This window comes from Pollicipes pollicipes, unplaced genomic scaffold (assembly GCF_011947565.3).
Source record: "Pollicipes pollicipes isolate AB1234 unplaced genomic scaffold, Ppol_2.1 Scaffold_4002;HRSCAF=4701_pilon_pilon_pilon, whole genome shotgun sequence".
In the NCBI taxonomy this organism is placed as follows: Eukaryota; Metazoa; Arthropoda; class Thecostraca; order Pollicipedomorpha; family Pollicipedidae; genus Pollicipes; species Pollicipes pollicipes.
This window is the reverse complement of record NW_023596420.1, coordinates 29,650,672-29,677,535: the sequence shown is the minus strand read 5'-3', so window position 1 is coordinate 29,677,535 and position 26,864 is coordinate 29,650,672. Positions and strand designations below refer to the sequence as shown.

Below are 26,864 nucleotides of genomic sequence, written 5' to 3'. Positions count from 1 at the left end.
GAAACACAGAATTAACGCCCGTAGAAAAACGGAAACGCGCTCTCAGAATCTCTCAAGTATCTTGAGAAATACCAGGCTATATCCTAAGTCCTTGGCAATTTTCCCAGACATTCCTAGTGCTTTTGGTAGTTTCAGGATATTTGGCGAGCGATAATCTGGTAGCAGCGAGCATCAACGTTGTCGTTGCGGCGAAACCGGTGGGTGTTGGGAACAGATAGCCTTGGAACAGATACCGCAGATTCGCGTCGGTGACGATTGTTCCGTTCTAAGGCCTCGGGTGGTCGGGTGCCGGGCGTGTGTGAGAGGACCACGGTTCGGTGAATTGCGCCGTAGAAGATATTTTCTTAAATCCCGTCATATACTTATTCCGAGTAAGTACATGGCAAGGGAGGGGAAGATGATGTGCCGTTGAAAACGGAAAAAAGGAGACGAGATGCGTGCTGAGGGGGAACGCCGCCTTTCGGACCGATATTTGGCTGTATAAGCACGTAACTCCATGTACGTGCGCAAAGCGTCTGATTTTAACTGTTACCGCATTCTGGGAGACTTTGAACCCCCTCCCGCTGATTGCAGGCTGGTTATGCTGGGTGATTTGCATTCCCTCCCACCAAGACCAGACTGCAAACAATGCACATGATGCCTAATATGTCTGACATAGTGACAACATCCCAACAAGATTTTGGGTGCATGTACACCATATATAAGTGCTTAGAGCTTGGCCCATGGTCACCCCTAATTTTGGCTTAAAATCAGTCAGTGGTTTAGGGCAATATGATGCTAAGGTAACTTGAGGCACAGTTCTGAAAATATTTTCACAAAAATGATTTAAAACTTAACACAATTTAACCTGGCTTAAGTGATGAGCACTAGTGTGATGCTCAGCACACTTGTGTAGGTGACCAGGACAGTGGATGATATTTTGTGCAGCAGCATTTTCAAAAGTTAAGATACTTTTGGCCTTTTGTTTGGCTAGAGGTTCAAAGTAAATCTGGAGGTGACATGAGAGAACACATGTATGAGAGTATGAGAAGGAAGAGATGGCAGCAAGCTTTTGAGGTGCTTGATATTATAAGAGTTGTGCTTGTCGTAAGAGGGGGACAGTGGTATTGGGCTCTAAGGTAAGTAACAAAGTAACTAAAGGTAACACAGAGTATACTGTTGGTTGTGCATATGCACACTCCAGCATGGAAAGTGGCAACACACTATGTTTATACACAATTTTGAATGGAGTGTGGCTCTGCATCAGGCTTATGCACCCCCTAATATTTTTGGACAGATGCACACACCAGACTTATATGCTCAACAGTCCTGGGTATAGTAAATATGAATATCTGAAAATCCACCAAAATTCACCTGAATTGCCACCCACACCTGACACTCAAGTCCTTCAACTGACAAGGTTATGTGATGAGGCAGTCATCATGCAAGGACTGGACTGCTTTGGAAGACAGCTCTATTGGGAGATTGCTCCTGATGTTTATGTGTATCTCATAATTAATGTGTTGTGTTGAGATTAGTCACAAGGCTTAAATAACTATGTGCTGATTTCTGCTGAACTGATTTGATTATCTTAGCAGCACAAAATATGTAACTCCATTATCTGTAGTTAGCCTATCTGTTTTGTTTTTGTCTAAAGACCAAGCACCACAAGTTACGGACATAGCATACTGCTAGCCAAGTTCTTCAGCAAAGCATGCAGACCAATTCATTGGCAGTGGTGGCAGATGCCTTGCCTAGCCCAGGCACAATGATTGCAGGCATGTAGACATCAAGGCATCAGGTTTGGATCTGAGCCATGGGATCCATGTTTTCAGAAAATTGCCTGCAGTTTGGCAGCCTTGTATGCCATTTTACACATAATGCTAAATGCAAATTCACCAATTGTTGGGGGATGAAAGAGATGACTGCTACTTAGGGGGGACTTCTACTGACATGATGTCTAAGCTTGAACATCTACACACTGAAAATTTACAGTCTGCTGGCCCAGCAGTGCTGGAGAGAGAGGGGAGCTTAGAGAGCACTCAATGTGACATGACCTAGTGGGCTGTCCATGCTGCTCAAGTAAAAGCTACAGGCATAAGTGTCCCCCCTCCCCCTGTGGCTGCCTCCCTGACTCCCACCATAGTGACTGCACATTTCCTATCCTTAGCATATGACAAGAATATCAAATGGTGTATTAAGTTAGGTGCATACAAAGAGCCTGGCCCTCACTTTTACTTTTTCCCCAGAAATGGGTAGAGCTTGAAATAGACAATGTACTAATGCATAGTTTATTGTCCCAATGTTGATTGCAAATCCACCAGCCAACTGGGAAAATGGAAAGTATTTGCATGTGTGCTGGCAACATCCTCATAGATGGGTACTCTGGTGACATACTGTAGTGCAGATAGTGAAGTTGAAGCACCGATGGTACTCTGGGGGTCACAGACAGACATTTTGGCAGCCTGGCCGCTTCTGTGCCAGTCAACAGGATTGTTACAGGGTGTGTGAGTTTGCTGTGTAGATACCCTCTTTTAGAAGGTCCTTAAGCCAGGTGTGTAACCATCATCTGAGCATTGGTGCCAAGGCCTGTCAACCATGCATGCAGCAAGTTTGGTTGCTGTGGTTCTTCAGCATTACCAGCCAATGGTGGCCATTAATGCTGACTATGCTGATCATGAGTAAAGAGCTGCTCACAAGCTTGTCACCTTCTCAGCCTTCATGTATTCTTGGTTCAATAAAAATGATGTTTATGTTGTATATTTTGGGTTAACCAGATCCACTTATCTTATCCATATATACCCAAACCCATGATTCACATATCACACCTAAACCAATATCTATGTTAATGGCATCTAGGAAGGGTCTGAGTCTTGGTTAGACATGCCTTGTCAAGCCATGCTTAGCCTTGCCCTGCCTTGCACATTGCCTTAGTAGGTGTCTTGTGTGTTGGAACATTGATAATAAACAGCCATCACCTGTCCAACTGATTGTTTAAGGCATTGATGGGTGGCAAGGAGGCTGCTTTTGCCGGTGTGGCTCAGTCAGTTGCTGCGCTGGCCCCCAGTCAGTTTTGTTTGGTTCCTGAGCAGGCTCAGCAAGTAACCATCTGAATGTGGCCATTGGTTAGGGCAGCAGGCAGATGTTGGGAGTGACTGCTCCCAATCTGGCTGGATTGGCTGGGGCAGCAGGCAGATGTTGGGAGTGACTGCTCCCAGTCTGGCTGGCAGGCCCACATATAAAGTTGTCAAGATGAATACACTCCACTTATGGAGTTATTTGGATGTGCCACTACAGCTAGCATTGCATCGCTCAGAGATTTCTCTCATATGTAAGATGCCATATTTCTGATGTGAGTCAGGTGGTCTGTTGCTGCACTCCTGTTAATTTTGTGGTGTTTGTGGTGCAACATTTGTTAAAAGGCACCACCCATTTGTCTCAGTCTGGGCTTGCAGAGAGCTGGGTGGGCGCTCAGCTGCGTTTTGGGAACGAAGTTAGTCAGGGTGTTCAGGCTCAGAACTCAGAGGAAACCTGGAGTTGATAGATGGCAGCATGTGGTGTCTACGAAACACGTGTTTTACTGGTGAAGTGACACTAACATAGTTTATTCTTCTGGTGGGTGGGGGTACAATGTTAGGATGTTTTCAGCAACATGACACCCCGTTTGAGCATTTGCTGTTTTTGTCATCACTACGCGGGTGTAGTTTCCAATCTGGGGACGTTGCTTCACGCCTGCTCATATTGTGAATCTGTATTCCTGATGCCACATAAGTTTCGGCCCAACAGTTCAACAAGGCTGCACTGCACGTTTCACCTTTAAGTGGACTCATAGCTCACGACTAGGGGCACTGGTTCTGTGTTGTTTTAATGCATGACAGAGCATATCCTTTTGTGATTCATCTGTTCCACAAGCAAATTGACTCAAGCAGCAGAGGATTATAATCGCGGATGCGGGAGATTCTACATTTATGGTTCCCAATGGCTTGAATTGTGTAGTGTATTTGTATGAGCTCCTTATTTACGGAATAGCTTGTGTCGTTTCCCGGTACGTTGTGGCAAATTATACACGTGCTGCTCTTTTATCGTTGTTGCTTGGTGACTGTGCTGCGATAGGAAGATTCCATGGGAATGCAGGTCAGAACCTCTTATTTGAATTTTGTGTGCCGCAAAGCTCCTGACATGAGTCTAATTTCTAAATGACTTTCATGGCTAGAAATGTTCTTTTCAAATATGAACTGGAAAGTGTGTTTGTTTGTTGTAGCTGTGTAGTAATCAACGTGCACTGGTAACGTGCCAGTGGTTTGGGGAATTAGGGATAGTACTGGTTATTGGGATGAAGAAAGGGCGTACGTTTAGAGTTTTCGGTTCGCTTTTAGCAAGAAATGGCCATGGCATGCAGCCCGAAATTCACAAATGTTTTTATGAACATTGTTTTGTGTTGTCACTTTCTGTCTCTGTCTCCGTCTCTCTCAGTCTCCCTCAGTCTCCCTCAGTCTCCCTCAGTCTCTCTCTGTCTCCCCTTGTTTCTCCTTGTCTCTCTGTCTCTCCTTGTCTCTCCTTGTCTCCCTCTGTCTCCCTCTCTCTCTCCTTGTCTCTCTCCCACTCTCTCTCCTTGTCTCTCTCCCACTCTCTCTCTCTCCCTTGTCTCTCCCACTCTCTCTCTCTCCCCTTGTCTCTCCCACTCTCTCTCTCTCCTTTGTCTCTCTCCCACTCTCTCTCTCTCCTTGTCTCTCTCCCACTCTCTCTCTCCTTGTTCTTCCCACTCTCTCTCTCTTTGTTCTCTTCCCACTCCTCTCTCTCCTCCTTGTCTCTTTCCCCCTCTCTCTCTCTCTCATCTCTCTTTCTCTCTCTCCTCCTCTCTCTCTCTCCTCTCTCTCTCTCTCCTCTTCTCTCTCTCTCTCTCTCTATCTCTCTCTCTCTTCTCCTCTCTCTCTCTCTCTCTCTCTCTCTCTCTCTCCTTTCTCTCTCTCTCTCTCTTCTCTCCTCTCTCTCTTCTCTCCTCTCTCTCTCTCTCTCTCTCTCTCTCTCTTCTCTCTCTCTCTCTCTCTCGCTCTCGCTCTCGCTCTCGCTCTCGCTCTCGCTCTCGCTCTCGCTCTCGCTCTCGCTCTCGCTCTCGCTCTCGCTCTCGCTCTCGCTCTCGCTCTCGCTCTCGCTCTCGCTCTCGCTCTCGCTCTCGCTCTCGCTCTCGCTCTCGCTCTCTCTGCAGCTCTACCTTGAACCCCACAACATGGTATCAAAAGGTGTCTCGTGCAACATGTACCAATAATCATGCATTGACTTGCTGTTGTGGGCCAAAGGTGGGTGCGTAATATTCTAAATTGACTTCGCCCCGTCCAAGTGGATGACAAATGCCGTAACGAGCGGCGGCCTGGTGCGGCGGGGACAACGGTTCCTACACAGCAGACTAATGCTGAATGAGCCTTGTCTAGAGGCTTATTTGTCGATTTCCTGTCGCACTGATTGCCCGACTTACCTTTAGCAGAATCACTTGATTGCTAATGCTAAGATTCCCGATCATGAAGGAATTGTCACCAACCATTCCAATGAATCTAGCGAAGGAAAATATAAAGATTATGGTAACGGGAAGGGGATAAACCTGTTTCTGGACTGCATGCTGATGATATGTCGCGGCTAGCTGGATTATTATATGAGTTCACGGGCCCACACGCCATATAGTTTTCCGCTTATGAAATGCTAAAATCTGAAGTATAGACACGGCCGTTTGCACTGGCTGGCGGGGCTGGGGCGTGGGCCGGGGCAGGGGCCGGGGCCGGGGCCGGGGCCGGGGCCGGGGCCGTGGCCGGGGCCGGGGCCGGGGCCGGGGCCGGGGCCAGGGCCGGGGCCGGGGCTAGGGCCGGGGCTGGCCGGACTGGGCCAAGGGAGGATTAGGAATTTAGTGGAGCAGTCCCAATAGATCCAGTGGAGAAAAGTCCGAGACAGCCTTGACAAATCCAAAATTAGCCGATCAGAGCCAGAAATCAAAATATTGCCCCCAAAATTGAGAAACTCGCTTTTTGATCCGAATGAAGGGCTTTGTTACACGAATGCTTATGTGTACTGTAATAATTACTTCCGAGAAGTGATATCGTTTCGTAAACAATACAAACTATCTCTCGGCATAGTGTATGTATGCTGCCAAAGCCAGTCAGAAGTTGCACCGCGTGCGCCGCCCGTGTTGACCTCTGCATTGCGCGCTGATCCCGTCGTGCAGCGTCCCGCAGGTGTGTCACTGCGCGCTGTTTCAGGGGGCAGCAGGTCGTGACCCGTGCGCCGCCGCCGACGCCGCCACCACCGCCGCCATGCCGAAGTACTTCTGCGACTACTGCGACACCTACCTGACGCACGACTCGCCGTCGGTACGCAAGACCCACTGCTCGGGCCGCAAGCACAAGGAGAATGTCAAGATCTACTACCAGAAGTGGATGGAGGAGCAGGCGCAGTCGCTGATCGACGCCACCACGGCCGCCTTCAAGGCCGGCAAGATCACCAACAACCCGTTCGCCACGGGCAAGAGCGGCGGTCGGGAGGCGGCCGGCGCGGCCATCCCGCCGCCGGCGAGCATGCAGGGCGCGCCGAGCCGGCCGCCGCTGGGGCCCGGCCAGCCCTCGCTGGGCCCGCGCGGCCCTCTCATGGGCCCCTACATGGGCCCGCCCATGATGGGCCCCGGCATGCCGATGGGTGGGCCGCACATGATGGGCCACGGCATGCGGCCGCCCATGGGCCCCATGGGCGGCCCCATGATGATCATGGGCGGGCGGCCGCCGATGATGATGGGCGGGCCGCCCATGCAGAACTAGCCGCGGGCGGAGGCGCGCACACCACCGCCGCCGCCCGGGAGGTGCGTCCGCAGCCGCGCCGATCCGTGTCCCGCGCTCTCAGCGAGCGTGATGTGCTCGTGGGCATGACTGTCCTGCGCTCTCGGCGAGCGTGGCGCGCTCGTGGGCGTGACTGCGCGGTTCTCCTGTTCTTTGATAGGATGATTGTATCCGTCGTTAGCGGGGAGCGGGACGGGATGGGGGGGGGGGGGGGGGTATCGTCACGCCCGAGTGTGCGGAGGTGTCTGTCAGGTGTGTCGGGGCCGTGCTAGAGTAGCCCAGATTGAAATGCGTAACGATGTTTCCTTTCCGCGTATTCCCGTGTCGCTCAGTTTGACATGCTGAACATCATACCTGGTGCATCTCACGTTTTGAAATACATAACGTCCGAATCATTCACACTCCGGTCTGATGCGTTTGTTTTGTGGTGGAAAGTGCTGAGCAGGTGTGGCTGTCGTTCCAGAGACTGAGCCTGAGTTGGCGATGGTCCAACTCGTGTCCAACGCGTCACATCCAGGCCATGAGTCGAACACGACGGGCCTCCCACAAATAAGTACAATAACAAGCCAATGAGTATTCCTGCCGACCATTATGGCGTGTGATCAATCAGTGGATTTTGCCTTCTGCGGCGCACAGCCCACAAATTATATGAATGCATCATATATAACGGCCATTGTGTGCAACGTGTGTTCAAGTGCCGAGTGAATGCGAGACAGCTTGATAGCCTAACTAATGCTGCTACTGGTCCGCCCCTGGTTCCCGTCCGCTGTCGATTCGAGCACGATGTTTGGCCCTCCGCCGCGCTCGCTACCACCCTGAACGTTTGCTGCATTTCTGGCATTGAGTCAAGCTCTGAAAAGGCGATTAAAGCTTCCAGTCATGCACCGTTAAAACAGCGCATCGCGTTAGAGTGGGTTCAGCTGCGGGCCAGCCGACACGGAGAGACAGCCACCCGCGGTCCTGCCCGTACAGTCGGGCGGACGTTTTGGGGCCGCGGGTTGAACCCATTTTTGTACGCCTCGGAAGCGAACTGGCGTGGGTTTCAGTCATTTAAATCGCAATATGGCGTGCTTTCCGGTACAAACTGTTCACTGGCGACGGTGGCCAGCCGGTCGCGTATTACTTAGCTGTTTTTTTTTTTTTTGTAACTGGCTGGCCACTGCCAAATATGTCAGCTGTTTGGCCACCGAATTTTTGTTTTTAGCTGCAACCCTGACGGATTGCGAACTTCTGGAAGGTCCCATCTTCCGTTTGATGACTTTCCTTTGCAAAAGTGTGCGAAAGAGGTAGCATTGGCGATATACTAGGAACTCTTATGGAAAAGTGCTGTGTGACGCTTTGGCCAGCTGATACGTTGGTCAACTGATCTAATGTTCGCGTATGGAGATATTTCACGCTCGCAGGTCTGGAAGCTTACCCAGCTGAGCACGGCTCGCCGACAAAGGCGAGATAACTAGAATGGTACGATTGACGATCTTTACGAGTAAAACACAATGTAGAATGCACCTATAACCGACGTAAAAATTGGGCGTTAATTTGACCCCCGCAGTCGGCTCCATAAAATTTCAATCAACAACTGCATGAAAATGGACTGCTTATAGAGGAGCAAACGGCGTCCTCTGGGTTTAGTGGTGTCGCCCTGTCTGGTTGTGCTTTTCACTGTTTATATGCCCAGCTCTTGCACGTTCACCAGTGCCTGCCTTCGTCTCTCGTTTGACGCTTCGATGCGGGTCTCGTCAGTTCCAGTGGCAGCTGCGTCTGGTCATTTCTCCGGGTCGCCGTGCGGGTCTCCCACTAAAGCAGCCATTTCATCTCAGGAGGGTCACAACACCAGGTGGCCGCTGGCAGATGAATCGCACCTTACCGACGTCGGATGAGCTGTTTGCCGCTCTGGCACATGGGGCGTCCGCCCCGCCTTCCTGAGCCCGACGTCCGCTGTTCGGGGATTTATGTCGATTGAATGACCCGTCGCGGGTGATTTTCACCGTCGGCTGCTATATTTGCCTGGCTGTTGTCTTGCCTTGCGTGGAGCGTTAGTGGTCACGTGCGTTGTCTTGTTTTTCATATTCTGTGGCATATATTTATAACGACGTAAAGAATGGGACGAAAATTGCCTCTTTAGAATGGATGCATGCTTTGGCACATAAAATTGCTTCGGTTTACCCCTAACACCGCCATTATCTAAAGCGATTCACTTGTCCTTCCTTTGTTGGGGAGCTTTTTCAGCTGAAACTTCTCGCGATAATATGGATATTGTAGTTATTGCTCCCTTATTCATTTCTTTTCGGAGGGAGTCATATATATGGGTTATGTGTTTCTGACGCATCCTTGCACCACCAGCACGAGGATGTTGGTACGCAAAACTCGCAATTTGACACCAAACCCCGCTGCCTCACGTTTTCTCCCGTACTTGCAAGCTCATCAAAGAAGATTGTTACATAAATATCATTAACGTTATACGCATTAACACGCGTATTTATAGTGATGCTTCCTTTTATGTGAAAATATATATTTCAGCACGACATAGCTTAAAATAACTCCCGCGTTACACACACAAGTACAGAATGCGGCGTTCTGGTTTCGCTGTCGGGACGGACCCTTTCAAGCGTCGCTGGAGATACAACTGTAGTTTCTCAGCTGTCCGCTAGATGGTGGCTAAAGCCAGGGATCGGCGACTAACTCGGTAAAACATTCCTGGTGGGTTCATAATCGTTAAAGGTGAGATTCCAAGGGATTAATGTGGAGCTGCCTTTTACGGAACAGGCAGAGCAGTTTAAGTCGCAAATGAACATTCCCAACAATAACTTCTGTATTCATGCTTTTCGTCGTCTCGTTAAATGTTACGCGATGTCCAATGCAAGTTGCCCCGTCAAGCTCACAGGAGTCCTTGCACAACACTGAACTGTCCGTGCTTGTAGCATTCCACGCGCACGTTTCACGCGCGGGACAAGCATGCCACAGCGAAACTGAATCCCACCTTCTCCCCTCCGAGCCCGCGAACTCAAGACGCGTTCCTTGCAGGTGCAGGCAGCTCACTGCGCGGAGTCCCGGACGAACACCAGCGAGCCGTCGCGTCGCACACCGCGCCGGCGCTTCTGCCGCGGGCATCCCCCAGCCGCTGGCCGGCGCCGAAGCCTGCCCTGGTCATGTGGTGCCGCCGGTCAGTCTGGCGGGCGGTGCGCCGCTCGGCCCTCGGCCGGAGATGCAGCTCCGTAGCGGCTTCCCCTCCGGCGCCGCCTCTGCACGTGCCTGTGCTGGCGGACGAGGTGCGCGCTCTGCTGGCGTTGCGGCCCGGCCAGAGCGTGCTTGACATGACATTCGGCGCCGGAGGTGAGCCGCCGCAGCAGCACACTGGCAGGGGCGGACTGACGGCAGAGCGGGGCTAGCTCGGTGGCCAGTACTTGCGCGTGGGACAGTCAGGCAGTACGCTGGGAAGGTGGCCCTCACTTGTCGGTGGGCACGTTGTCGTCTTGTTAATTGCACCATAACGTCGCTGCTCATGCTGCGTAAGGTAATGCGCAGTACTAGTGTGTGTTGGCCTTCCAAGTGTATGGCGTGTGGCGTATTATTTCCTAAATCGCTCTCTTGATCAGGACAGCACATGCCTGTCAAGCCGAATGTTTAATGTTTGGGCCTATCAGCACATTTCCACGTTATTACATGTCTACGCTTCAGCCGGCACTAATCATTTGCGCACCCAGCTGTTTGCCTCGCGTTAGTCAAGCCACTGAGCGCAAAGCTGGCGTGCAGGACCGATTTATCAGCTCAGGCGGTTAGCTGCGCCTTATTTCTGCCACGCTAAACTGTAGCGTGCCTTCGCAGTGCCCAGAAATATCGATCAGTCTCGATGCTCACCTGACCCTTCCCCTGTCCTGCCCCTGCCCCTGCCTCCGCCCCGGCCCTGCCCTGTCCCTGCCCTGCCCCTGCCCTGCCCCTACCCCACTCCTACCTTGCCTCTGACCCGCCCCTACCCCACTCCTACCTCGCCCCTGACCCGCCTCTGACCTCAGGTCACACGCGGCTGCTGCTGGAGACTACGCCTGGCCTCACCGTGTACGCCCTGGACCGCGATCCGGCGGCGCACGAGCGCGCCCGCCAGCTGGCGGCCAGCTGGCGCGGCAGCGGCCGGGTGGTGCCCCTGCTGGGGCGCTTCAGCGAGCTGCCCCAACTCATGCAGCAGGGTACGCACTTGCGCACCGGCAACGACAATATATCGGCCGTAGACTTTGTCGTGTTCGTCTCTGTGAGCTCCGTATGCGCAAGCCGTTCCGGCGTCGTTAATTCCATGTCGTTGCCATCGCTTCGTTGGACTGATTTATGCTCTAATTTGTATGGCATGCTATTCATACAATGTGCTTGTGAATGTGTGACTCATAAACTGGCCTGGGCTACGCTACGAGCGCCCGGGGCGGCGACTCGCAAATGACATGTTGTAACACTGACATTGGACCGGATCACGAAGGCACTTCAACATTGAGAGGTAGTGTCACCATGTTTTTTTAAAACAATCTCGCAACGTCTCACTGCGCATTCGTCTAAACCAAATTCCTCCATTTCTTTGAAGCGCTCTGTAGTCCGTAAACAAGCCAGCCCCACCCATGCCCTCATGCTGCAATGTACATACTACCCACAAACCCTGCCGGTGTGATAACCTCGCGTGATAATCCCGCCCCGTGGCGTGACGTGATTCGCTGCTCCGGCAGCGGGCGTGTCACCGGGCCGGCTGGACGCGGCTCTGGCCGACTGCGGCTGCTGCAGTACGCAGCTGGAGGACGCCGCGCGCGGCTTCTCGCTGGCGCGCGACGGCCCGCTCGACATGCGCATGGACGGCGACCGGCGGCCCGAGCAGCCGACGGCCGCCCAGCTGCTGGCGCACGCGCCCGAGGAGGCGCTGGCGCGCATCATCCGCGCCTACGGCGAGGAGCCGATGGCGCGCCGCGTCGCGCGCGCCATCGTCGAGGCGCGCTACCTGCTGCGCCCGCTGCGCACCACCGGCGAGCTGGCGCAGCTGGTGCGCGCCGTCTGCGCGCGCGAGCGGCGCGACAAGCTCGGCCGGCCCGCGCACGTGGCCACGCGCACGTTCCAGGCGCTGCGCATCTTCGTCAACGACGAGCTCAACGAGCTGGCGTTCGGCGTGGTGGCGGCGCGGCGCCTGCTGCGCGTCGGCGGCCGGCTAGCCGTCGTCACGTTCCACTCGCTCGAGGACCGAGCAGTGAAGGCGCAGCTGCAGGCTAGCGAGCTGAGCGAGGCAGAGCCGCGCCGACACGTGGTCGGCCGACATGGCGCCGCGCTGCCGGCCGACGCCGCCACCGACGTGCGCCACGCCGCCCGCAAGTGGTGGCGCCCGGTCACCAAGCACGTGGTGGTGGCGTCCGAGGAGGAGGTGGCCGCCAACCCGCGCAGCCGCTCAGCCAAGCTGCGCGTGGCCGAGAAGTGCGACGAGGAGGATGAGTTCTAGAAGGGAGGAGGTCGTGATGCTTCCTGGCAGGGCCGCTTGGCGACCATTCTGTCGACGGGGTCTTCCCGCTTCCTGTTCGCGGTCTGGTCCGGCCGCTGACGCCGAGGCGCAGGTCATGAAATCACGGTGGTTGATAGAAACCGAGAGAATATAGAGTCGATTTCTTTTTCAATGCATGTTCCGTAAAATGTTTGGGACGAAGAGAACTTGCTCGCAAACGACTGAAATCAATCAGCATTTGTGCAACGCGAATGTATATATCGCCAATGACCGTCCCGATTGCTCGGTTAGAGCGCCTGCCTCCCGATTCACCCACCCGTGGCGTGGCGAGTCGCCTTAGGCGCTCGTTATTTGTCCTTGACAGGAATGATCTGCGGCCGGTGGCAGCGGCCACCGATAAAGATCAGATGACGTCATAGGGCGGGACGATCCGTGCCGTGCCGTGCATTGCGGCACGTTTAGCTTCCGCCGCCAAATTTCGCCGTTGGACTGAAACTGCGAGATCAGGTGGTAGGGGTTAGGGCTCGCGCAAGCTCACTGTTTAGCGTGAGCAGAAATCCATCCGCTCAAAAGGTTCGGGTTAAGTGTTTAAAAAAAATGCCACCTGCAAGACCCAGGATATCCACTGGCAGACCTGATGCAGTGTGCATCTCCTCCATTCCTGGCACAAAAGGTCGACGATAGCGCGCGCTGTGTGCACGTGGTGACTCATACTGACATGGGCATTATCGGGGCATGCCGCTGCCGACGGCCTGGCCTTGGCCCACGGACGCCTTCTAGATGTTGTTGCTAGTGGCATACATTAGAAAGCTATCCCACACCGGATTGGCGTTCTGTTCCACTGTAAAACGGTGACGACCGTGTGCTGTAAGCACGGCGAACACCTTCATTTTGCTGACTTAATTGAGATTGGGTCTATGACAGCGGTGTTCGGTGACCGCTAGTTAGCGGATCGCGTATTAATTGTCTCATAAAGTGGTGTATGTCCTGCCTTACGTCTACGACGAAAGGTTAAACCTGGCATTAACTGTTTTTATGGGTCAAATGTCGCTCGCATCCTATGCGGGGATCACTTCTACCTTTGATATCTCGAAATCTACTTGGCTCATTTTGTGGTCCCTGGCTCGCACTGACCGCCGGATCTCCCAGCTCAGAGCCCTCTCGACATACACAAGATGACAGACACGTCAATGTCTCACTCGTGCGAGGAAAAAATGGGGCAATAGCTGATATGGCGGTGTCCCGCGTTTCAATGCCTATATGCCTATATGCCTATCCCTATACCTATATAATGCCTATAACTACGCACTATCTTAGGACCACATTTAATTCCTCATGTCACGCCGTTGTCGTTTGTTCACATATAGCTGTTTTATGGAGCGGTGCTAGTGTAGTGGTGGTATTGTGGTGGTAGCGGTGGTAGTGTGGTGGTAGTGGGCAGCTCGCTCCGCTCCAGGACCTAACCGGACCTGGCCTTCATGGTTCGGAGCACCCTGGCCAGGAGCTCCGGCCTATATCACTACCGCATTCCATATGGTACCTGATGAAGGAGTCCAGTCTTCAAATGACCCTGGCGGTCCGTGACACACAAATTTCCAACCGTGGTTATTGTTATGAAGCAGGACCATATTCGGAGATAGAGCTGAGCTAGAGCTAGATGCCGGCCGAAATAGACCGTTGTCTGGATACCGGCTGAGAGTGAGAGCGGTGATGTCCGGATGTCAGCTGAAAAGGAGTACTGTGCCCGGATGTCGGCTGAGAAAGAGCAAAGTCCGGATGTCGGCTGAGAAACAGCAATGTCCGGATGTCGGCTGAGAAAGAGCGAGGTTCGGATGTCGGCTGAAAAAGAGCAAAGTCCGGATGTCGGCTGAGAAACAGCGGTGTGTCCGGATGTCGGCTGAGAAAGAGCGGTGCATCCGGATGTCATCTGGTAAAGGGCACTGTGTCCGGATGTAAGCTAAGAAAGAGACATGTCTGGATGTCGGCTGAGAAAGAGCCATGTCCGTATGTCGGCTGAGAAAGAGCCGTGTCCGGATGTCGGCTGAGAAAGAGCCATGTCCGTATGTCGGCTGAGAAAGAACCATGTCCGGATGTCGGCTGAAAAACAGTAATGTCCGGGTGGCGGCTGAGAAAGAGCAAGGTCGGAGGCGGATAGGCGGCCATGTTCCATCACAATCCAATTAGGCGTCGTGTTTCCCATATGCGCCCGGTGGTCGGCCGCCGTCGGCTGCCTCGATTAATCCCCGCGGGACCATTTGCCGGCCACGGTGAGGCCGGCACACGGAGTGAGCGGCCGCGTGACACGGTCCGCCACTTGGCCGACCGCCGCCGCGCGCCGGCCGAGACGGCGGCTGTCAGGGAGCCGGCGGCGGAGACTCTGGGCAACAGCTAAAGATAACATCGGTACCAATATCTGACAGTTGCTCCACATTTGCACATGTTAGCTGTTGTAGGTGTTGCATATGTTTGTTCGGTGTTAGGACGCCCGTCCGGGATGATAGGGCTGAGTTATGTACGATATCTATGCGGATCGATTCGCATATTTTAGGGTGGGGTTTAGGATTCGCATATTTTAATGTGGTCTTTGTTGTAGGTCTTCGCAAGACCTTAAACCTTGCGCAGGGAAGATGGAGATCAGGGCCTCTCACGTTTTTCCGTATCAAACGACGAGCGACTCTCAGTATCGTGCATAAATTTTGGGCTGCTGAGTTATCATTGCTTTCGCGCAGGCAAAAAAGGAAGGGTCGACCTTGACTGCTTATGATCTGTGACATCTTCCTCGAGGACTCATCTTGGACATTTGGCTCAAACGTAATAACTATCGCTTATACCTCGCTGGAACTGCACTCTTAAGAAGTTTTCTAGATTGCTTAAAGTGTATTATTATCGTTCACACTGTTTTTGAATATCCAAGGTCAAGGTAGGCTAAACCTTGCCCTTAATGACCAGGTTTGATTTTTAAAGGTCATACTGTTTTGTATATTTATGGCGCACGACTTACAACACTTTTGGATGGTATTCTAATGCTATCCCCATTTAAGATGCTCTTTTAGCTTTTGAGTGATGATTCCCGGTACTTCCCAACTTTTTTGGGGGTCTTTTCCTCTGAGGATGGATCTAATTATGTTTTTCCCGGAACCGAACAACAAAACTTAGTTAGCATATGGCATGCGTGTTGTGATGCCATCCTCCGAACGGGATCATGTAACCAGGTGGTGGGTTGGGAGCTGGAGCGGCCTCTTCTACGATTGGCCGGCGCCAACAGCGTTGTTGACCAGCGCCAACAGCGTTGCATCTGGCTGGTTTTGGTCAGGAAACTGGAGGAAGGTAATTCTCCGACGTGTTTCAGCTGTATTTATGGGGAAACACAAACAATACGGCGTACAGCACACGCGGGTGACCCGGGAAGCTAATCAAACGTCCCCTGCGTATCATCGCCAGCGGGCGCCGGCCGTCATCGGCTGGCGCTGACGATCTTGCCGCCGGTCATGCCCAGCGCCCGCGGGTCGGTCATCGAACGCTGACGGGCGTCCGAGGACCGCTTCTGACAGGTTCTGGAGACGGGGCGCACGGCAGCCGACGTCAGGCTCGGCGCGCGCGGTGCCAACAGTACCGCCACATCGCCACTCTCCGCTATGCACCTGCGTCGAGAACGTCGGCGGGGAAGCCGCTCAAATCTGTCGCGCTGTCGAGTAAGTGCTGACTCCAGTTCCTGCCCGTCCAGATGGGGCTGCATTGGAAGTTGCCAGCAGGGTGTGGGCCGGCGCCGGACCCCGGTCACTGACTCCCGCGGGATGATCTGACCGAGCGACGATATGACCTGTCACGTGATGACCTGACCTGAGGACGACGATGACCTGTCGCGCGGTCGGCGGGCTGTCGCGACACAGAGCGAGCACGCGGCGCTTCTGCCCCGTGGATGTACAGACCGCTTTCCGCGTGGGAAGTCATGCCAGGCCGGCTTAGGTTCCTTCCTAATCTGCTCTTCTCTCAGCAGGGGCGAAGTTTCGCAAAATGAGTGGAGAGACTGAACAGTGAAAAGTGGTCCAAGCCGGTCACAAAAATTCTTCAACGCATCCGTCCCCCCGAATTGGCCCACTTTTCTCTCAACGTCGCGAGAGGTAGACCCCAAGTTGATGAGGGGGCGGAGGGGGGGGGGGGGCTAGAGTAAGCGAGCGTGGGGTGGCTGGAGCCCCATCCTGAACTGAATAAGAAACTTTACTCCTGTCTCTCAGATGTGTTTCAAGAGCGCCCACGTTCTAGCCCGGAGCGTGAGACAAGGGCACCTGGTCTGATTAAATACTGATCTTTGTTCCTACACTTCCTAATCTTGAGAGTACTGTTACCAAAGATTTATACCAGGTAGAAGGTTCCGGCCGGAAAGGTCGGGGACACAGGGAACTTAGCTGCCACGATGCGTTTTAAATCGCGTGGTGTGATTACGCGACCAACAACGAAAGTGGCTCGTGTTCAGTGGATTGACGATATTTGTGACGGCGGAACATGCCCAATGACCAAAGGCTAAAATCCCGAATGCAGCGCAAAATACACAAAAACTTGGTGCTGTATTCAACAATCCATGCGATTGATACAGATCAGAGTGGACTAAAGTTCGTTCCCCTGTTTTCACCATGTTATGAAGTCATCGATATGCGGCTACATATCAGTTTTGTGGGTCAAATTGTGCTTCTGGTACTGCGTTATCTTTCGTGCAAATCATAACATCCACCCTTCACCCGTTTGTCAGCACCTGGCACCACCCCTGCGACTCAATGCACCAATCACAGAGACATTTGAATTTTGGGGATTATCGTAGCATCTTTGCTTTCACTACACAATCCGAATCCGCCCGGATTCATGGCGTTCTCCTCGTATCCATCTCCTGAATGGGTACCTGTGGCGTTGCGCATTCAGTTGACATTTGTCCCGCTTATATATATATATATATATATATATATATATATATATATATGGCTGATAGTACGCATATATCAGAGGCCACATGGACATAACGATCATTATTTCAGCGCCAAAGCCAACCCGGGTGACCATGGTGCACCATCCCGCATGTCCCCTGCGTTCATTTGCGACGTTTTCCAAGTTTTTTTGTGCACTTTGAGGTGTCGCGCAGCCCCTCGCGTAACGCTGGTGATCAGAAGGGTAACATCAGCGTCCAGAGGGTTAGCCGGGAATCGCACCCTAACACTCCACGCGGAAGCCGAGTGCTCCCCCAACTGAGTAATTCCCCCCCTCCCCTCCCCCATAAGGAAATGCAAATCCTTCAATGCACACGGTAAATGGGTGTCTACGGGCCCATGACCTCGTACGTATGGTGTCTACGATGGTATGAAAGCTCATTTATCAAGCATTCCCTCTCAGCCTTGCCGCGTCTGTGACAGCTCATCCGTCAACACTGCCAGCTGTGGTGGCCAGCCGTCACCGGCGTCAGTTGGGGCGGTCAGTGCCGCCACTAACTCGCTGTTCTTGACGCGCTGGTGAGGGTTGGCGTGTCGCCACGGTGACGGAACAGCGTCACTATCGCCGATTGTGACGGTCGGCCCGCGGCCATCACGACAAAAGTCAATGTGACGGCCGTCCAACTCATCGTCTCTGCCGACTGTGACGGCCAGAACGTCACCGTCGGCAATTGTGACGGCCAGCGCGTCCCATCTGCAACTGTGACGGATGGCCGCTTGCCGACGTCAACGGTGGTAACCGAGATTGCCAGAAACCGTGCGGTTAAAACTGGCTCCAAACAGCTGATCAGCACTTCAACACTTGACGGCAGAGACCAGCTGTCTTCCTGAAGCTGACGGCAGGGACTACGCGTTCCCCTAAAACTGCGGCTTGTCCTCGCCTTCAACCCGAGTTAAAGGCGCTGCGCGAGCCCTGGATCTCACATAGCCACGGGGCTCTCGTCGTCAGGCAAACTTGGAATGGTAGAACGATCAGATGTGCATGAATTTTCTCGCACGATTTGGCCCAGCGATTATCGAAAGCGACTGTGGACTGACGCTTTTAGAGCAGGGAGAATTAATTCAACGGCCTCACGTGTTGAGGACACTTATGCTGCATCAGAGCAAAAATAGAACGCCATATTTGAATAAAGTCATCCTCTCCAAAACCAACTTTTAACACGAAAAGTAAAGCCAACTTTTAGCGTGGGTGCATTCGGTCAGCCGTCAGTCCAGAATGGTGGCAATGGCGCGAACGAGATATCCAGAAACTGTGGACCTACCATCAAATCATCATCTGTCTCATGCCCGTTAGCCACCTTACCGGACCGAACACGCCAGGTCACGGCTCTGTTTAAAACGCTGTGTGTCGGAATGAAGCCATTTGCTCGCGAATTGCATAAATTCGCATCGGGCTCATCTCATATACCGTCTATTGGAGGCCACATTACGGCACATAAATTATGCCGAGGCTGACACGGGGAATCGCTCAGCATGCATACGAAATCGGCTTAATTGGCCCGGTGATTGGGCGCGGGCCGCCCGTCGCACTCTGACAAGTTAAAACATGACGAGAAGACAATCACAACACAATGGCGCGTTGCGCCCTCGTCGCCTTCGGCGCAGTTCGTCACCAAACACCTCAGGTCACGGTTTTGTGCCCCTCTGGACCTGGTCGTCCGTCCGCGCGTCGCCGCCACGCTGTCTGTAGCCACCTCCGCCGGCGCCCGGCCCGCGCGGCGCGCCGGTCCAGGGCCAGTCCCCGGGTTCGCGGCCGGGAGACCGCACGGACGACAAACGTCCCGGAATACATCGCAGTCCAGCGGGCGCGACGGGCGCGACAGGCGCCGCAGGCGTCCGCCGGCGTCACGGACAACCGGCGGGCGTCACAGGCTCTTCGCGGCCGGTACTCTCAGACGGCCGTGTCTAGCGTCTGGATGCGCACCTTCTTGCTGCGGCCGGGCGCCGGCGAGCCAGGCGTCGGGTTGCCGATGATGATGACGCCCGAGTCGATCGACTCGTCCGAGCTCTCGCGCTTCTCCACGCGCTTCTTCTTCAGACTGGAGCGCAGCGGCGACTTGCGCGGGTCGTACGGGATGGGCTGGCCGTGCGGCGCGGCGGGCGGCGCGGCCGGCGGCGCGCCGTTGCGCGGCCGCTGGTGCACGTGGCGCGGCTGCTGCGCCACGATCACTGTCACGCCGTTGGCGGTGGGCGAGGCGAGCCGCGTCTCGCGCGCCGCCGGGTTGGAGATGACGGGCGCCAGCGTGCCGCTTGGGTCGCGCGCCATCTTGACCGGGTCACCGCCCAGACGGCGGGCCAGCACGAACTCGGCGGCGGCGAACGCGCACAGCGTCACGCAGAGGCCGAGGAAGAGCACCTGCGGCAGGGAGACACACGGGGAGGTGAGCGCGAGGCGATCAGGCGGTGTCACGGCTGGGCTCAGAGTCCGGGTGTTAACGCTGCGGGTACTGCCAGCTTTGCAAGAGCATGCCACACAAATTTAATGATGCAATTTATAGGGGTGATTCTGATTTCTTACATTTCTCGTTCTTATTTATGTTGCTAACGAAATATCTATTGTACGGCAGCAGGCACGGTTAACAAGAGACACCAAACAAGTGCCCCATAATGGTACAACTGGCGTAAGGGACGTCAAACAGACGCTGCTACACCGCACTAACCCCAGTCATGTGTGGCAAATACCATGGTATTTTCAAAATAAATTTCAATGGCCGCCTGACATGTTTTTTACGCAGCGCCTGTTGCAATAATGAATCCTGGCTGTTGCCAAAATAACAACGCACATTTCAATGAGTTGATACGGTAAAAGTACCGTAAAGACCCCGTGAAAGGTGCACGTCGATGATCATCGCTGCTCAAAGCCGTAAATAATAGCAAGGCTGATGTGGGCCAAGAAGTCCCCACATGCATAAAATACTAACAACTAGATTAGCCTTCTTCGTCCAAGCAGTCTGATAGCGTAAAATAGCCTTTGCTGTGGTGATCGAAGTGAAGCGTCATAATTTTTTCACTCTGAGGTGCCAATTCATATGAAGCACATCATGCACTGTTGCGCCGTCGGCGGCCGGGCTGATGCTGATGATAATGGCCGTGCGAGGAAATGGAACGTTCTGGGCTTTTTATCGTCAAGAACAACCGCAGAATTGCCTGCCAACTGCAGCCCACACTATCGCGAAGTTTGCCAGTTACACGACCACTGTCTGATCGTCCGCGGCGGCTTCGTTGCGAATACATGAGAACTGGCAAGATCGTTGAAATGCATGGGAACTGGCAAGATCGCTGAAAGTTTAAGGTTCGGAGGTCGGTCGGAATCTCCCGCCGACGCCTTCCGACAGCTGGGCTCTCCCACGCTCGCTCTGAGTGCAGCAGCATTCGCCACGAGAAGACAGAGCAACTCTGTCTCAGGACCAGCTGTTCGGGTTCCCGTGACCTATGCCAGACAGGCTACCGGGCTGCTCAGCGCCCGCACCCAACCCGGGCTGTGAGGCTGATGGTAGTCGGAGCTGGACCGGCTGACAGTTTACCCGCGGTCTGGTATGCCACGCTGAATGCCAAGCGGGCCGCGACACACGTCCGTGCCCCGTCCACCAGCGGTCCTCCACTCTGCAGACAGCAATCAGCCAATCTCCGTGGGACCGGGTTTCTGCGTCGGAGCGATCACAGACAACGAGACGCGGCTCGGCGTCGTCACGGCAGCCTCTCACCGCGATCAGGTCAGTCACGTGAACGCCCCGAGCGTCGGCGCCGACTCAATAAGGCCAATTAGAGCGCTGACGCGGGTGACGGAGGGCAAAAGACGCGACCACAGTCGGGGATACTGCGGCGGCGGGCCGGGTGGGACCTCTCGCCCACAGTTGGGGATGCTGCGGTGGCAGGTCGGGGGGCCTTTCAGCCAGAGTCGGGGATGCTGCGGCGGCGGGCCGGGTGGGACCTCCCGCCCACAGTCGGGGATGCTGCGGTGGCAGGTCGGGGACCTCTCAGCCAGAGCAGGGGATGCTGCGGCGGGGGGCCGGTGGGACCTCTCAGCTAGCAAAGGTCACAATCGAGCTTTCAGGCGGCCAGGGCCCTTAGCGAGTCTGTCTCAACTACACCCGAGAGCCTCATCGCTCCGTTTCGGAGCGCTCAGTTGGTTCAAAGAATCGGTGGGTTCCAAGTGAACGACACATTGCGGTACACATACAGGCCACTTTTTAACGCTGGATGTTTCGGTATACACGTTGGGAAGATCACTTTCCGATTCGCGTCTCCGGGCTTCATGCATCTCCGGGCTACAAGTGGTTACACCTTGATTGGAATATAATTACGGTGTGCGCACTGAGAGTCATCTGTTTTTCAGGGCGGTGTTCTAGGACCCAGAAGATTAAGTATCCGTGTGCCGGCCCTCATCGCTCAGTATACTAGAGATTGATTAATGTGCGTGAGTTTCCATGAAATAAAAAGTTTGAGAACGATTCATCCACAGCCTTTTGCTAGCACATGTAAATGTTTACCCTCTACATCTGTGGACGAGTGATGCACATGGAACTGACATCTGCTTTGAAAGCGTAATCATGGGGTTTCTTTGTAGACAGCAGAATCAAATGCTAAACTAAATCCTGTAAACTAAAGGACAAACGTCTGTGGGTTGAAAGTCGAAGCAGTGTTTAATTCCATATTTGCGGCCACGAGGGAATCCGTCGAAAGCTGCATTATTCATAAAGCTGAAACCATGCATGCCGTGAATGAGATTGTCAAGTCTGAGAACTGAGGTAAAATCTTCCTGAGCACGTCTTTCCACGAGCTGCAATTGCAGCAGCATCAGGTCTTCTCTCCAAGCCTATTGAATTCACAGCCCAGTCGTTTCATATCCTACTGCAGGAAGTAAAACTACTTTCCTCGCAAGCGTGTCTGAAATACCTTAGACTAGCAATATCACACGCAGAGTCATTGCTCTAGGCTTAGCTCACACACCCGATGAACAGCGAGGCCGCGCACCAGACGGGCGCACTGCGGCGGTGATTTTGTGGAAAATAGCACCAACAGATAGCATTGACACCGTCTGGTTTGCAGATGTTCGTGCCGCACGTGGTTAGTGCACCTCGGAGCAAACCATGGGACGGTGCTTTATCTCTCGGCTCCCCACGCCTACCGCGACTCAACGACACCAGTGAGGGCAAGGCTTAGAGGGTGTAAAGCAGCCCCCAGCACGCCTTATCTCTCGGCTCCCCACGCCGTCGGCGACTCAACGACACCAGTGAGGGCAAGGCTTAGAGGGTGTAAAGCAGCCCCCCAGCACGCTTTATCTCTCGGCTCCCACGCCGTCGGCGACTCAACGACACCAGCGAGGGCAAGGCTTGGGGGTATAAAGCAGGAGATAAAGCCCCCCCCCCCCCCCCAGCACGTGATTTCCTGCGGTCAGGCTCAGCGCAGGCACATGACGGCGGCCGTATCCTCATTCTCAGTGTCAGCGAAACACGGCACGACCTCTCGCGGACGCTCACCAGCAGGTAGAAGGACCAAGCTCTCGTGACGTAGTATCCGGTCTCCTCCCCCAGCTTGCGGGCGTCCAGGTCAATGCCGAACAGGATCAGCGAGAGGACGCAGCTGGTCACTGCAACGGCGAGCAGGCGTAAGGACAGCGGTCTCTGCGACATCTCGGCCAACACGACGTCCCGTGGCTCCTGGCCCTCCCAGCTCCTGTCGGTTGAGTCACGTGGGCCGGTAGTCAGTTATCGATTTCTCATATCCGGCGGCAGGAGGAGCGCCGTCAAGTCCGGGCGTGGGCGTGCAGCGTGGGCCCCAAATAGACGCGCCATTACAACTAGTCGACAGTGGCTTCTGCGAGTTGGGCGCTTTCGAAAGCACAGCGGATAGAATTCATCAGCAATTTGTCGTCATTTATGGCCGGACGAAATTGGCCGCTGAGCTCTGGCTGATTAACCAGGAGAAACTGGATCCAGCCAATGCCATCTCCACTGTTGTGTTTTTCCAATGCGCTTCCTAGCCACATCTGATCCCGTGAGCGGCTGTTTCTTTTTTTTGCGTCGGGCACGTCCCGTACGCGGTCTTTTGGGCCCAATATCCACTCACACGCAAACAATTAGGGAAGTAAAGATCGCGGCTGATCCGATCCCGGAGCTGCAGTAGGATACGGAGATACCGGCTTAGTCTTAGGGGCAGTATTGTTCCATTCATAGCTCTGACCGCTCTCCGTTAAGAACGCTTGGAAATTGCTGATGACACAACAATATTTTAGAATTACGCCCTGGTGAAAGAGAAAACGTACAGCAGCATACACAAATGATACAAGCCCAATTACATGGCCGCAGTGGACTACCTTTATTCACTATCAATCAAATCTCTTTCGTTTCTTGCCATTCGGATATCGTGCCAATCAGAGCTCACAGTCTGCTAGTGACAGACAGAATCGAGGTCTCCCCGTCTGCATGCGCTCGTGTTGTGCTATCTTGCAATATATTTCCTTCATTTTTTGCGTTGCTGACAACGCAATTGGCCCAAATGGAATGGTGGCCTTTGAGAGAGTCACACAAAAATCGATATGCGTAATATAATTTGTGGGGGATTGGCATCCAACGCCGGCTTACGTCAGTGCCAAGTCATCAAGCTCGATGCACACGATCCTCTCCAAAACTAATTTGCTGCCGCAAACGTTTGCGTCCAGCACCACGTGTGGCTTCCACCAAAAGTTCCGCCTCACCACTGCTAATGAAAGCTCTGTGAAATGTTAGCGATTAAGGTAAGTGGCAGGGCATCAAACACAGCAGACGCAATTGCATCGTGTTATTCCGCGGCTTGTCCGGACGTGCAGATGAGCATGGTGATACTTTGCATGCTCCCAAATGATTCACATAATCAGATCTTACACGCTTGAATCCACCTGTGGCTCCGCTTGGAACCTGGGGACCTGCGCTGGTGAGATTGCCTTTGCCTAATCCGCCTGCCACCCGTGAGACCGCCCATGGTCAGTCGGTACCCTTCGTTACCAGTTAGACCCATGTATTACCCATTCTTTTGTATTTTCAGGCGTTTAGGTCCACATTATGGCGGAGTTTCATGAGAATTCACACAGAGGCTTAATCTTTTGCTGTCATGCATGCAAGAACACTATCAGTTTAACTAATTATGACGAAAAGAAACACAAATAATAAAATTTTGCGTTTGTTTTGGGGCATATCTACCCATCAGTTTATGAACGCCCTACCTATATCAGTACGCGTATCCGCGTATCGTAATTCTCCCAAAAATATGTACCGAACACAGCGCGCTATCTATTCTCTGTGGGCACTCATGAGTTAATCTAACGCTTGGTATCCCTTAATAGAAGCGCGGCGAAATGTCTCCATTCGCCTACAGAGCCCGTGAGCTCCTCCCCCTACGCCTGAATACAACACTGATTAAGTTGAAAGCACATACTCAAGACAAAGTTAAAGGCACGCGCTTTGCCTTTCTATTATTGTTGCGAAACTTGGCGAAATCCAGCAAGTGGCCATTCCAACGCCGCGTCAGTACATACTGCATAGATCAACGTAGAACACGCAACACGTGCAAATGAGACGCAACGCCAGCGATACACATATGATGCTATAAATTTTAATATCATGTTTCTAACTTTCTAGGGGAACGCCATAAACAACACGCTGTTCTATTATGCTAGTGCACAAGTGCAAAAAAAAATCGTTTGAGCATGAATCGTTGGTGCCAAAACCATCGCACACATTTCCGGGGGCACGGAGCTCTAACAAGGTCCGCTGCGTCAAGCCTCTCTCACTGCGAAAGACCAGCACGCGGCCCCCGGCTCTGCCAAACAGCGGCGCCCTAACGACGCTCCTGATCCGGCGCACCGTGCTCAGCACCGCCCCGCGGCGTAACGCGCCGCTCTCGCCTCGGTGCGAGCTGCCCTTTAAACCCGGCGGCGCCTGCCGCGACGAGCGAGGAATGAGATTCATTCTGCAGGCCTGGCATGGCCGATAAGCCGCCCAAGCGCCGCCCGCAATCCATCTCCCCCCCCCCCCCCCCACCCCCCATGGCCTTCATGCCAAAAGGGCGCCGGCTTATCTGAAGAGGCCGCCGAGCGGTGGTGTTTCCTGACCGGAGCACGGAAGTCAGTTAGAGACCGCGTCCTGGATCGCAGCCGCACCGTTCAGCAGCCTCGCTCCTGGCCTGAGGGGCTGCCGTTCTGCTGGGTCAACGGACCGGTGCGCAGATATCGAGGCTGTCAGGACGAGTGATTTCGGAACCGCTCGGTGTCGCACCCCTCTGGAGAGTTCAGATGGACACCATCGTCGTTTTTATCGTGATGGTAATGATGATGCTGGTGGCATTTCCACATTTGCTGACGTCGAAGCTCTCGGGAAGATACAAGTACCTACTTGACATCGTGCATTCGCAGTAAACTCTTAACTGCGTTTTAAAGTCTGAACTGAAGCAGTCAATTTGTAACCTAAAGTATTTATAATCAAACTGGAGTGTGATGAGCAAACGCGAATATACGTCGGTATTAATGTTGGGAATCATATCAGTGCCTCATACGCACACAAATATAAGCCGGTGAGCAGACACTGATCGATAGGCTTCTAACCTTGGGTAAGCAAAATGCCAGTAACATTCACTATAGCTCATTAACACTTGGGCAGACATCATTGACACTTTACTCACCCAGGCGAACTACAATGCAAAAATGGGAAAATCGATCACATTGAGCACCGCGTTCCCAGCATAGGCTCGTCAGCCGCTGTGAGGACCAGGAGAGCCTCTCCAGCAGCGCGGATGCCGCCTGCCGAGCATGGGCTCGTCAAACACTGTGAGGACCAGGAGAGCCTCTCCAGCAGTGCGGACGTCGCCTGCCGAGCATGGGCTCGTCAGCCGATGTGAGGACCAGGAGAGCCTCTCCAGCAGCGCGGATACCGCCTGCCGAGCATAGGCTCGTCAGCCGCTGTGAGGACCAGGAGAGCCTCTCCAGCAGTGCGGACGTCGCCTGCCGAGCGCCGAGATCGCCGCGGTGGCCGTCAGACCGGCGCGAGGCAGCCGACTTACCTCCGAGACAACTGATGACCAGCTTGGCCAGCACGGCCGTGCGGAACTTGACGAACACCTGGCGGCGCGTCACGCGCATCGCCAGCACCATCGGTGACGTCACGCACAGCAGGACCGTCACCATCACAGCTATCACGCCGCACACGCCCGCCGCCGTCGTGTACTCTGCAACAGGGACATGACGTCATCAGGAGACCGTGCGCGGGGCCGTGGACCTCGAGCTCCGCCGAGGCACGGCCTCCGGGAGGAAATTGAGGCAAGCGATAGCAGACGATTCAACAGGGCGCGCACGTTGCAATCACGACACATACACCTGGGAGAATGTCCCGACTCCGTCACAGACCCGACCGCATCGCCCGCGACGGAGGGCCGCCCAAATGCTTTCGCCGACCGGCGACCTGACCCGGCGCGCGTGACGCCAGGCGAGCGGCCGCCGCCGCGGAGGGACGACGCTGCGGCTCCAACGCCTTTCTACGACGCTGATTGTGTTTGTGGCCACCAGCTGTCGGCGAGGCGCACAGACGAGGCGCGGACGAGGCGCAGATGAGACGCCGCGCCGAGTTACGGCCCCTCTGGCCACCGCTGACGAGCGCAGAGGCGCGC

General features: G+C 54.1%; 3 protein-coding genes across 3 annotated transcripts in view; 2 read left to right on the top strand and 1 right to left on the bottom strand.

Annotated features, from left to right (window-relative positions):
* Positions 1–229: 229 nt before the first annotated feature.
* Positions 230–12,400, top strand: LOC119093441 (putative methyltransferase-like protein 15 homolog). Its single transcript, XM_037216395.1, has 4 exons — positions 230–371; positions 9,816–10,124; positions 10,805–10,975; positions 11,498–12,400. Exons 2-4 carry the CDS (start codon positions 9,941–9,943, stop codon positions 12,250–12,252), a joined length of 1,110 nt encoding a protein of 369 aa, XP_037072290.1. The 5' UTR covers positions 230–371; positions 9,816–9,940; the 3' UTR covers positions 12,253–12,400.
* On the top strand, positions 279–6,982 carry snRNP-U1-C (small ribonucleoprotein particle U1 subunit C). Its single transcript, XM_037216396.1, has 2 exons — positions 279–372; positions 6,225–6,982. The coding sequence occupies exon 2, from the start codon at positions 6,279–6,281 to the stop codon at positions 6,774–6,776; it is 498 nt and encodes a 165-aa protein (XP_037072291.1). The 5' UTR covers positions 279–372; positions 6,225–6,278; the 3' UTR covers positions 6,777–6,982.
* Positions 12,401–15,706: 3,306 nt separating the features above from the next.
* Positions 15,707–26,864, bottom strand: part of LOC119094356 (uncharacterized) — a 54,441-nt gene continuing 43,283 nt past the window's right edge. The window contains exons 3-8 of the mRNA XM_037217422.1: positions 26,262–26,426; positions 22,709–22,818; positions 19,367–19,584; positions 19,153–19,267; positions 16,093–16,109; positions 15,707–15,806 (exon numbers count right to left, since the gene is read on the bottom strand). Coding sequence (XP_037073317.1) covers positions 15,707–15,806; positions 16,093–16,109; positions 19,153–19,267; positions 19,367–19,584; positions 22,709–22,818; positions 26,262–26,426 — 725 coding nt within the window. The remainder of the gene's footprint in view (positions 15,807–16,092; positions 16,110–19,152; positions 19,268–19,366; positions 19,585–22,708; positions 22,819–26,261; positions 26,427–26,864) is intronic.

What these genes read in the sequence shown, in the direction of transcription:
- snRNP-U1-C (XM_037216396.1), top strand. Translation starts at nt 6,279, where the DNA reads ATGCCGAAGTACTTCTGCGACTACTGCGACACCTACCTGACGCACGAC.
- LOC119093441 (XM_037216395.1), top strand. Translation starts at nt 9,941, where the DNA reads ATGTGGTGCCGCCGGTCAGTCTGGCGGGCGGTGCGCCGCTCGGCCCTC. An exon ending in CATGACATTCGGCGCCGGAG is followed by an intron (nt 10,125 to 10,804) that starts GTGAGCCGCCGC and finishes CTCTGACCTCAG; the next exon opens with GTCACACGCGGCTGCTGCTG. An exon ending in GCCCCAACTCATGCAGCAGG is followed by an intron (nt 10,976 to 11,497) that starts GTACGCACTTGC and finishes CTGCTCCGGCAG; the next exon opens with CGGGCGTGTCACCGGGCCGG.